Consider the following 12,860-nt stretch of genomic DNA (forward strand, 5'->3'; position numbering starts at 1 on the left):
GGTATATAATACATCCGAGTTGAAATGGAAGTCAGAAACAAAATAGCCACTTAAAAAGCTTTTTTAATGTACTTTTGAGCCTGAAAATTTTAATGCACACAGAACAGTAGCACTAAAAAAAATTTCATAATTATGCATCTTTGCAAAAAAAAAATCGAACAAACTTCAATAGTTAGGGGCGGTCTTGAGTAGATTATTATCGGTAGGTATTGCTCCATTTTTTTTTTTTTTGGTTATACAGATTTTTTTTAGGAAGGACTATCAATGACTGCCACTGCCTTACAATCCTCTGTAACATCCATGCTGTTGGACCTCTGAAATGCGAATGTCACATTCTTCACAAAGGCTGATGTCAGTCGACGCATGTCACATTGGTGCACAAGTCATAAAAGGTTGGAAAAATTTATTTGCCTGTACTTGTACAACTCTAGATTTAATACCCAAAATTATATATATTTTTTCTAGTATATATATATATATATATATATATATATATATATATACACACACACACACTAGCTGCCAGACCCGGCTTCGCACGGCTATACTAATGGAAAAAAAATTAAGCCACATCTCCCATTTACAGTAATGGTAAATAAAAAAAAATCCGTGAAAAAAATTATTACAATGCTGTATAATGTACCGGAGAGAAAATGAATAGCACCGATGGTTTCCCGACTCGTGCACGCAACGTACAACTGATGTACCCGTACTTCACTACGGCAGTCTACAGGCAGATCACTCTTGCGCCGCTCATTATACATGCCCCTCCTTGTGGGTACGCCTTTGCCGCGCGATGCCCGTTGCCATGGAGATGCAGAAGGCATGAACAATGCAAAATCCTGTTCTCATGCAGACAAAGTAGCCACTGTTGCCTGGTTTTAACCACCCATGGGATCTAATTTTCGGAAAATGTCATCCTGCGTAACATAAGGAACATTACTGTGAAGTTTCAAGTCTGTAAAATATATATACTTGAAAAAAAGGGCAATTTTTGATATTAAAAGTACGCACAAAATTTCAATGGTGGTGAGGACTGCACTAACAATGAAATAGTCGTTGCCATAGAGACGAATGAATCATCAACAAAGCAATAGCCGTTGCCATGGTGATTTCCTACCAAAAACTGGAAATTTTTATTTATTACGCCCCCGAAACTCCCAGTGGACCAAATTGTGAATCTAAACCATCCTCGAATCCCTGTGAACTCACACAAAAAATTTCATCAAAATCGGTCCAGCCGTCTAGGAGGAGTTCAGTGACATACACACGCACACAAGAAATATATATATAAAGATATGCTTTTGGCATTTTTATTTATTTTTTAAGAGACAAAGCTATGTTTTCTGTCAAGTATAAAATAAAAATTCATAATGGGTTCGATTATCTTTGGGAGTAGTTGCAGTACCTACATACTCAACTCTTGTTGCTACACACCCACACACATTCATTTTTACTTTTCCAGCCTGATAGCCTAAAATATGCAAAAATAGGCTATGGTACTCGCATTAGTAAAAATAGGTATTACAAATAAATGCAGGATGTCACAAAAACTTGACGAGTTAGTACCTTGAGCTCTTTTACCTTTGTTGTTATAAGAAAGAAAACATTGCTAGGTGTGTAGTAGTTTAATAATAATGTTACGTGATAGCTAACATAGATACTTTAATACTACATAAATATTACATGATACTCAGCATAAAGAATACGCTTAACCTTTCCTTTATTACCCATTTGTTGTTTTAATGTTAATTTATTAAAGTAGTGTATAGATTAGTTTGTAAATAATTTTATAAATAGATTATGTACATATTACTTATTTTCTGGCGGGTTTAAACCGGATTCTTTCGCATGTGAGAAACATTGTTGACTTTTCCACGAGTCAGTAGGTTTTCTCGGGGTTCTTCTATTTTCCCCGCCGTTGCATTCCGTCGAAGTCGCACATGTATGCCGTATTCACTTCGCTTTTGCCCTTCACCCTCTCTCACATACGCACACACTCACACATATATATTGCACGTGTGTTTGTGTGTAAATAATACCGACGGAATTTGTATTTGTGTTATAGTTATATGTTTGAATAAATATTCTTATTAGAGTCACGCACAGCTATTCTGACTTTTTTTTTTTTTTTTTACACGAACGAACTCGTTTGGCTAAAGGAGGGGAAAACGAGAATCACCCCAAAAAGAAGAGAGTAACAGTCGGCCCGTGATACTGCTAGTGGAAGGTGGTAGCTCTGAAGAGTTTTAAGGAATGACTTGTGATATACAAGTTGTTAATCCGTCCGTTTTGAGTAAAATTGAAAGGTCAGTAAAGTACCTACTAATAGAATTACATGTTATACCGCTCATGTGCATTTTTAATTCAGGCTTCATAAGGTTTAGTCATCAACATACAAAGCGATGTTTATGATTCGTGGCATTTTCCTTTATGCTAGTTGATTTTACTTTCGTTTTAAATTGTTAAAAATATTCCCAAATGACAAAGCAAGAACGCACGGACAGTATAAAATAATATGCCTAAAAGGTAAATTAATTTTTCTAACTGCAAGCTGCGGAGTAAAAAAAATCAATACTGCTCAGACGCGGCCCGGGCCGAGCGAGTACAGTAACTTCAACAATAAAAACGTTATGTAATTTCCTATTCTAATTAATTCAACTGCACTTCTCTGATTAATGACGTACAAAAGCTTACAATTACCAAATTACGACGTTGGGTACAGTGATGCAACTTTAATGACATAATGCAACGTCTTTTGTAGTTAGCAACGAGTACCTAATGATTTTTATTTATAGGCAATTTATGTGGTTTAAAAAAATAGATTTGTAAGACGCGCGTTTATGTAAGTAATTTCCGGTACACAGTACACTAGAGTAAAAAACAATTACTCAGGCGTTCATTCATAACTGCCATAATGGCAATAAGCATGATGAGAGAAAAAAATATAGGGATTCGATAATACGAACTTCACAGACAGCAAACCCAAGATTAATTTATTTTGTATGTTGGAAATTGATGGTTTAAATATCGGTTTCATATTAGTTGGTAAAATTAATTGAAAACAATTATTAAGTTTGTTTTTGGCTCGTTTTTGTGACCGTTAGGTACCGTAAAACGGGGTGAATAGCAACAATTTTAAACTTTGTAATCTCAAAGTTCATTGGTATATAATGATGTTGCCAACATATATATTTTTATAGTCTTATCTTGGGTGGTAGTTTCTAAATCTATAATGTATATGCGGCAATTAAAATTATTAGTATTATAAATTAATAAATTTTTTGCTGTTGCAATTCACCTCCCGAATGGGGTGAATTGCAACAACAGTGTTTTTGTTATGAATGTTGCTAGTAAGACATCTGGAAGGGTGAAATGCAACAGTACATTCATGAATAGATTTTTATTAAATTATTTTCAAGTCATTACCATCATTAAAACTTAAGAGAATTAAAAAAAAAAGCAAAACATTAGGGCCTAATTTACACAAGTTAACATATTATTTCAAAATAAATGCGCATTGCACTTGTTTACATTTATATATAGCTGCAAATTTTGTGATCTAAATTAACACAGATTTCAAGCCACATCTTATTGATTCCACTTTTCTGATGATGTTGAAAATTTCAACACTCCTCTTCTTAAGACAGAAGGAGGTTTCACTCTGCCTATAATTTGAGAAAAAGAAAATGCACAAATATCTAAGACTAGAGGGTACACAAAAAGACCACCACCAATGAGATCTTTAGAATGAACTTTTTTCTCTCTCAAAAAACTCCCCTGAAACATGCCATCTTTTTGTTCTGGTGATTTTTGCACCACACCAATATAAAACTGGCTAAGAAATTGTACTAGCAACCAGTCTCCTTCTTTCACACAATCAATCTGTACACTAGAAACATTTTTAAATGTCTTGCCATTTCGCATCACGTGAGGTTGTGCCAATGTCTCTAGGGATGTGGATGGTGACTCCGATATCAACTCTTCTATTCTATCAGTGATTGGTTCTGATATATCACGCACAACACACTCCTCGGGATCATCAGTTTCTTCCGAATCACCACAAAAATCCATTCCTTTGACACTTCGACCTGGCACGACTTGAACTTTTTTCCTTTGTTGACGTTGTTTTGGTAGGTCATTGTACCGCATTGACTGCAATATGTTTACTACAACGTCATCAACAACAGCACCATTGGTTTCTCTAGAATGTAGACTGTGGTTAGGCAAACGAGAAAGAACTGCCTCAGCATCTATCGGAATAATTCCACATTTCCTGAAGCCTGATACTACATTCTTCTTCTGGTTAGGTTCGATCTTGGACATCAGTGTTTTCAACAGATGTGGAAAAGTGGTTTTTGGAACTGATGATTCCTTCCTACCTGGACCTTTTTTCCATTCTGTTAGTATTGTACGCCAAGCCATCTTCAGTGGTCTAAAACATGCCACATCTAAAGGTTGTGTCAAGTGAGTTGAATTGGCTGGAAGAAAGACAAATGAAATATCATGTTCGGTACATTTCTGAATGGTGTCAAGAGAGAGATGTGATGACAAATTGTCCCCTATTAGGACTTTTTTCCCAGGTCCTAATTTGTTACAATATTTTATTGCAATTTCCGACACCCAATCCTCAAAGCAAGAGGCATCAAACCAGCCAGAGATGGTTCTGTTGTAACGTGCTCCTTTTGGTCCACCTACTGTCCAAGACTCATATAAATGTTGTGCCTTGTAAACAACATAGGGTGGTAGGCCATCACCATTACCTGCTGCTGCAAACATGACAGATGTTGCAGATTTGCTGTGATTGACAACACGTTCTGGATATTTAATTCCTCGTTTTGCGATGATTTTCTTTCTACCAGGGTCATCTTGTAGGTTAGATTCATCATAATTTATGATGTGGGATGGTGGAACATCACATAGTGATATATCAAGATGGGAAAAATACAGCTTCAATTCATCATAGGAAACGCCTGCCCTGCTGCGTTTGATGTTCTGACACATGCGCTCTGAAAGTCTACCCTTATGTCGTTTCAAAAATAACCTAGCAAATTCTTTCCCAGGCATGTTGTTTGCAAACTTGCTCACACGACGACCACTTTTGTCTAAATAATGTTTTACTATCATTCGTAAATCATAGCCATCCATTGAATAACCCCACTCGCTCACCTGTACTAACCTGTCGACAATAAGGGTCTCCACTTCAGGAGGTAAAACCTGTTGTCCTCCAATCTGTCGTATTGTCTCACCTTTTTTCCTCTTTTTTATGAATCGCGAAAGCACTGTATGGTCAAGGTTGTATTTCAAAGCAGCTTTCCTGACACTGCATACTAGGCCTTTTTCAATGTCACTCATTGCACATTGCAACACTTCCTGTGAATGTTTTCTATATTGTCTGCTGCATGAATCACGAATATAAACGCGCGGCATTTTAACAATAATTACACTAGAGAAACGAGTTACACTGATTTACTATTGTTATGATGTCAATACACATCAAATTACTAACATTGTATACCCTGTGACATAACCTCTAGCCAAACACACACAACAAACAGCTGTTGCAATTCACCCCACTTTTAGACAGCTTGATTAACTTTACAGAAAAAAATTCTCAACTATTTAAATAGCCTCCAACGTTGTTTCCCTAAGTTAAATATCATGACAAGATACCACTAAGAATAATTTTTTACCATTGAATATATAACTTAACACGAGGAAAATATTTTTCTAGATAAAGTTATTTCCTCTTTGAAAAGTAATATATTTTTACTTATTTATTCTGTTAATGCCACGCCAAGGAATATTCGGGTGCCATATTGGAAATTATTTTTTTAGGTACCCTGTTTTATGTATATTATGAAAATGAATTCGAGAAACCACATAAGATATATGTTTTTTCGTCATGAAGGATATTATTACACTCCGATGTTTTGTTGCAATTCACACTCCTGTTGCAATTCACCCCGTTTTACGGTAAGTATTTTTAAAGGCGCAGATTATACTTTTCCGTTGCAAAAAAAAAAAAATACAGAGAAGATGGTTCTTGTACGAAAGATAAATCGTGTAGAATTTTAGCTTTTATAATTTACCTAAATAAGGTTTCCGGCCAAAAATTAATTGCTTTGGAAGTAGGTACCTATCGGTATAGCCAGTGATTATAAAAGTCGCTATCGCGGTTGCGAACCGGCTCGGGAAGGGGTGGTTTGGGGGTATTTCGGTGTAGTTGTTTTAGCCCTTGAAGGCCTCTCCACCAACCTGGATGAAACCCTGGCCTACATAGTTCATATTAATTTATTTGCTTAGTATTAGATTACCTTATAGAACATAAAATATAACAAGACACTATGCAGATTGCACCTGTACACAATAGGATGAGGCTATGGGATTAGTTATTTAAGAATTAGTTGGGTATTTGTGAATTAGTAATTGACATAGCAGTCAGGGGTCCATGGTCAAGTGAGCAGATCACTCACCTCCCACCAAAGTGATCTAGAGTCAGTTTTTGGCAGAGCCAAGCCAGGATTTTTTGCAACTTTTTTGTGAGCCGGTTGGTTTTCTCTGGTTACCCCCATTTCCCATTACTTACCCATCAATTTTAATTCTCCATTCTCATCTTACCCCTGTACATTGTTTCTAATGATGTCAGCAAATGTTAAACATAAGGTACTTACCTAATTAATTAGTTAATTCATACAGCAGTATTTTATTTTAGGAATGACACTAGAAGAATGAACAGTAGGTCTAGATCACAATATAGCTATATTAAGTATGTACAGAATTCGCTGCAATTTAGCTATCTTGAGCTTATGCAACGAACACTAAATTTCTGTTGGAGATTTATGTTATGATACCTACCTACTGTTTTGTATATAAAAATGCTGATAAGCTCATGTTAGCATAAATATACTCTTGGATTAAAACTGGTTTATTAAACAAGGTGTTGGTATTTTCAGCTTTTTTAATGACTCTGCATACAGGGAAGCCATTGAAAACTCTGCCAACTACAACACAAGGTTGTGTATTGAACGAAGACTTCGGATGCCATTTCTTGACTCTCAGACTGGTTAGTTGAAGTATATATTTTGTGTTCCTCATGATGCTTTATAGTGATATATAATTTTAATAATGTAACTTGCCTTCTGTAACTGAGCATTACTCAAATTATGTTCCAGTTTGAAATCTGCCTCAGTGAACTTCCTATAAATGTTTTGTCTTTGAACTACTAACGAAACAATCACTTAAATAGATTTAACTAATGATGTGCTGAAAATACACGTTAGGAGCCTCTGAGAACTCTACATCGATTTGGTCTATTTTTGCACCCTACTATAAAATTTTAACTTTTTCAACACTAGCATATTCTTAATTTAGTTTTCGAAAGAACTAAAAATGATTTTTTACTTTTATCATAACAGAAAATGCCCAATAATTCTAATAAAAGACAACATTGGAAAGTTATTGAAACAAAATTGACCACCAAATAATGATGAAACTGCATCAAATAAGAAAAAAGAAGAAACTAAATAATTTGACCCTGGGCCCTACGTTTCGCATGTAGAAATACTCCTTATTGTGTATAATTATAATACAGTATTCATTGACAGAATAGAAAGAGTGGCTAATTAAGAAGTCTTTCTATTTGAGAAGCACATTCCTTGTAAATATTGATGCAACTTATATGTATTGCTTATGAGTTAAAAGGTACTTTTGTATATTTCAAAATTTAGGTTTACAAGTGGCAATTTGTGAAGGATTAATTTTTTCTGAAACTAATTAATGTTTTAGTTAAAAATGATAGTTAATGAGTGAATGTATTCAAATGCTAGAGGTAATATTTTTTTAGCTTTTAAAAGGAGTCTACAAGATTCAGAAGGTTTCTAGCAAAATATTATCCTAACAGCTTTTTGTTGTTCATTGAATTTACACAAAAAATAATGCAGTAGGTCACAATGAAGGGGAAATAACGCAAATCGAACTGACACCTGATGACACATGCTGTTAGAGTGGCTATGAAAAAATAAGATGAACAGCCATTGAAATAAAAAAAAAAAAATGACTTGTTGTGAAAGAACAACTGAAGTTGCAATCTGGACTGAGTACTTTGCATATATTGTATCATAGAGTGCAAAGATTACATTGGAAAAAAAAAAGTATAATAATAATGAATAGGCAACTTTTCTTTTTGATATGTTGTATAAAGGTTTTTTTATTCTGTGGTTTTTCAGCCTTGGATAGTGAGTTAACTGAATGTATGGGTAGCATTAATTTTAAAATCGTAATTTGTGTTGTTATTCGTTGGTGTGTCATCTGTTGAGGATTCTGCTGAAAGCGTGTATGAAGCCCTTGCTGAGATGTGTCTGAATGGTCGAAGGAGTGAGAGTACATCACATAGTAGCGAGAGGGGTGTGTTTGTGGCGGGCAGGCGTGGCGCAGAACCACTCGAACCTGTTCATGAGCCCGCGGCAGAGGATCCCCGGCGTGAGCGAGGGCCAGATCTACACGTACCCGTCGAGGCAGTGGCGCAAGAGGCGGCGGCAGTACCTCACCAACTTCCTGCTGCCGCGCCGCAAGGAGGCGGAGCCTGAGGGGGAGCTGCACACCATCAGCACCGTCGAGAACCCGGCGGCCACCAACGAGGACAGCAAGGACAGCATGGGGCTCAAGGACGAGACTGCCAAGGTGCGGCCGCTGTCCAGTCGACGTCACGCACGCACGCGCTTGCGATGGACACTGCCAGAGCCCGTCGCATTTCACGTTATCTTAAATCACTACATAGTACATAACAAAGTCGCTTCCCGCTGTCTGTCCCTATGCATGCTTAGATCTTTAAAACTACGCAACTGATTTTGATGAGTTTTTTTTTAATAGATAGAGTGATTCAAGAGGAAGGTTTATATAGTAGAGAAACACTGATAATTTTAGAGGTTTCTAATGTGATGTAAATAAACACTTTTTTTTTGCGCTTACATTGAAAACGTTGGCTGAACCCTACGAGATGGATCAAAATAATGTACTACAGTATTGTACACCTTAAGAAGGTATACAACAAAGTCTGTGATGGTATATGGCTATCTCTTGGGGATAACCCACAATAACCATTTTTTTTATCCTTTACGAGAAATAATGGCTTATTTACAAAGCGGTTTTTAAGCAATACAGCATTAATCCTTATCCAATTAAGTACATTAATTACATTGTGCATTTAATATAGATCAATACGGCCCTTTACAGCATGATATTACAGATTTAAAATGCAGGGACATAGCGGTTGCTGGGGGGCCGGCGGCGTAAATCTATAAATAGCGCGTTGAAGGCTGCGCTTCGCCCTACAGCACTTTATGATTAGCAGCGATGGCACGCGTTTATTAGAGCTCTCTTGCGAGGAAAATAACAATTATTATTTAATAAAAATGTGCTTTTCAGCGTAACAACGTAATCCATACTTATAAGTACGTTACGATAAATTGCACCCGTGCGATGCCGGGGCGGGTCGCTAGTGTTTAATAAATACAAAACAAATTTGCCTGCAAAAAATATTAATACAAATTTTTGACTACTGTCAAGTCATATACTTCTCAACATAACTGATTGTTTTCATTCTAACTTTCCCACATTCCAACAATTATTAGATGGTGGTGGCTAAATGTTGCGTAAAGATCAACTAGTTAATGGTGCTTATCTGATGGTAGCTTCACTGTAAACCTGCCCAAACACTTTTGAAATTGACTGCTGCTTGTGGACTGGGAATGAAAGAACATACTAACATTCTAGTTTACATCAAGTGAGATGGCCACCGCAAAAAAAAAAGTACCATGGTGCCTTGACTAAACATCTTTAATATCTCTGTGTTTTGAAATTCAGTGGCTGCTAAAATTGTTTTTTTTTTTTTTTCAGTTATGTACATTATTACATTAGAAAAAATTCAGAAAGAAAGCCATAGTTTTATATTTCCATCAGTGTAATAGTTTGGCCTTCCTCGACATATGCCTTCCGGTCATTAGACTCAGGATAAAGCAGATGAGAGGAGGAAAGATACTGAAAGTAGGTTGTAAAGAGGTTCACTACAATGTTAATTTAAGCATGAAACAAGTTTCTTGACGAAAAGCTTGTGTGTTGAGTCTCTTAAATTTATTCAACATAAGTATTGTAAAAACTCCATTTTAGATAATTTTGTATTGAATTAGTCTTGTAGTCTGGTCATTAAATATTTAAGGTTAATATATGTTCCATAATCATGAGTATATGCAACGGGAGGGCAGATATGGGGGATGTATTTCCCCCTGAAATCCAAAAAAATTTATAAAAATCTGTCAATCCCTCCAACATAAGAAAATAATTTCAAAGCAAACAGTGGGCAAGTGGCTCTATCCCCATTCTCTCATTCAAAAAAAATAAAATTCTGCATATGCTGCAGTTCATAATTATTTTATATTTAAATTTCACATTCAACCATATTTTGGGGGTAAAAATAAAAAACAATTAAATGCGATATCAAAGAGCTGGAAGGTGCTCTAATGTCATGTTATCACTGTTGCGCAGAGTCCGCACACACAGAGATACTGGCAGCGCTGTTGCACGAAGGAGGATGAGGAATAGATTATTTCACATTGACTTAACATAGCTTGAGCCTGTTTATTTTTACCCTTGTCTAAGGTTACACAAAACAAAAGTAGTCTTTTGACGTGACAACGTCTAATAAATCGATGAACGCCGGCTGCACGCACGAAAAATTGTCCCATTACACACATTGTTCAATTACGCTGTGTCCCATTACACTCATTGTACGCTTGTGCCGCATCTATCTCTCTTCCACTCGATTGGAACAACCATCGATTTTACTTTTTCGAGGCACATTAAACTTGAAACACTCCCAACCGTTTCTTTCTTTTCCTATCATCGTCCATATCCTTAACAGAATAACACAGATTGGAAGAAGTTAAATAGCAAACATGTATAAAAGTTATAGTTACAATAATCTCTTCGTTAAAGTAATAAACATATTTGAATTAATGAGTGCAAATAAAAGTAAGTTTATCAATTAAATTGTAGATTTCATTTCACTCCTTCTTTGTATTCATACAAAATAGTGATAATTCAATAAAATTGATTCAATTTTATTCATAAAAGTATGCAATCATTTCATCAATGTTTTGTAATGATGTCATGTTAAACTATCGTCCGTAAACCGACTTCACAGACAAACAATTTTTTTTCTATAGCTTCTCATAAAATGCCACCTAAATTTTTTAAGTTGCATGTGGATAAGCTGGTTGAGCTACTTTAAATGCCCAAGACTAAGTGGCCTCGTCTTAAATTAAAATGAAAATTTTTTTTTTCCAGTTTTAGTTTCTGATAAAGCTCACCTCATATAATATACCTATTGTGTCGTTTTATTTGCGAAAAACTGTTACCCGTCTGTAACACTGGTGTAATGTTTATGTTATCCTTAATTTCATTCGGCCAAAAAAACAATGAAAGTGATTTATTTGCTTGGCTTGTGGCATATCATTGTTTCACATAACAATTAAGTGTGTGTCTGTAACTTTTGTCTTGTGATTCTGTCTTGAACTGCTTGGTTTAAAAAAAGAAAAGAAAAATCGTGTGTACTGTGTAACACTTTAAAAAAGACTACTCAGTGTTTTGTCTCTTTGAATGACAATTTTTTTTAAATGTAGTCAATAATTGGTGTTAATGTTCGTACTAGGATGCCTGGTACTACGATGAGCTGGACATTCAAGAAATGGAAGGATTTGATGATCCGGATCCAGATTCTGACATAGATTACGAGGAATCATTTTCTAAACGCAAGGGCAAGAAGCGCACAACAAAAGTTGTACGAACATCGGACTCACCATCTAGCAAGAAACCAAAAGTAAGTACTATAATGTTTTTATTTTATTTACATGTATGCAGGTTGTAAGATTTTAAGATATGATCTTATAAATTAGAAGTTAAGCATCTCATAGTTGATCACTTGGTGAATATTCCGTCACTTCAAGATTGCTGTAATTTGATTATGTAATAAATATTAGATAAATTCATTTTATGAATATTAGTTTACCGCCATTTTCACTTTTCTTTAATGTGGTTTTTGCTATTGGGTATTGTGTGCCTGTAGCCAAATGATGCTATTGGTTTTACATCATTCTGAATATCTGGTGTTAGGCTAAGATGTACTTGCTGATGATTATCGTACTTCAGGTTTTAGTTGTCATGACTCCAATGTAGAATATTTTCAAGGTTTTTATTTATTTTTTCCTTAGGGCCCAGGTCGAGGACGTAAGAAGAATTCTGATGGCCTCTCTGATGCAGAGAAGCCTTTTGTTTGCGAATGTAAGTCTAGTGTAGGTTTTTGATACTTGAGTGCAGTGCAGTAGTTTTTAAATATTTTTTTTATCCATAAAAACAGAAAATAGTGGAAAATTAATTTTTGATTTATTTTTTATGTCTAGAGATTTGTGCTGCAGATATGTACTTTCCAACATTTCATGCCTGATACCCTAGTACCAAAAGACTTTTCTAACTGTGAAGTGACATTTGGCACATAACATTATATGTTGTCAGGGGGAAATAGTTTGTAATGCTCTTAAGCAATTCTACATGTCTCATCCTGCACATAAACCCAGACGTAGTTAAACACCAACACGTGGTTCGAGAACACATATCTATTGTCCACATTATGTTTCTACAAACTCTCTCTTACGTGTACTACAGCTGCTAACGCTCTACAGTGCGGAACTGGCTACGGCGAGGTCCTGTCCACACACAACTGCGACGATCGTTTCTTCATCTCCTGCTCACCAGTGTCGTGTCACACTCGCCACGCGATTACAGCGGTCGTGATGACGAGTGGCAAG

General features: G+C 35.8%; 1 protein-coding gene across 4 annotated transcripts in view; it reads left to right on the forward strand.

Annotated features, from left to right (window-relative positions):
• Window positions 1-2,217: 2,217 nt before the first annotated feature.
• Window positions 2,218-12,860, forward strand: part of LOC134541902 (zinc finger protein ubi-d4 B-like) — a 44,051-nt gene continuing 33,408 nt past the window's right edge. For 2 of the 4 annotated variants that reach the window (XM_063385638.1, XM_063385640.1), the window contains exons 1-5: window positions 5,829-5,976; window positions 6,957-7,066; window positions 8,426-8,682; window positions 11,708-11,875; window positions 12,267-12,336. In XM_063385638.1, the coding sequence (XP_063241708.1) occupies window positions 5,906-5,976; window positions 6,957-7,066; window positions 8,426-8,682; window positions 11,708-11,875; window positions 12,267-12,336 (676 nt within the window). In that variant the 5' untranslated portion in view covers window positions 5,829-5,905. The other 2 variants (XM_063385639.1, XM_063385641.1) reach the window with 2 other exon arrangements.

Source organism: Bacillus rossius (genome assembly GCF_032445375.1).
Source record: "Bacillus rossius redtenbacheri isolate Brsri chromosome 4 unlocalized genomic scaffold, Brsri_v3 Brsri_v3_scf4_2, whole genome shotgun sequence".
Classification (NCBI taxonomy): Eukaryota; Metazoa; Arthropoda; class Insecta; order Phasmatodea; family Bacillidae; genus Bacillus; species Bacillus rossius.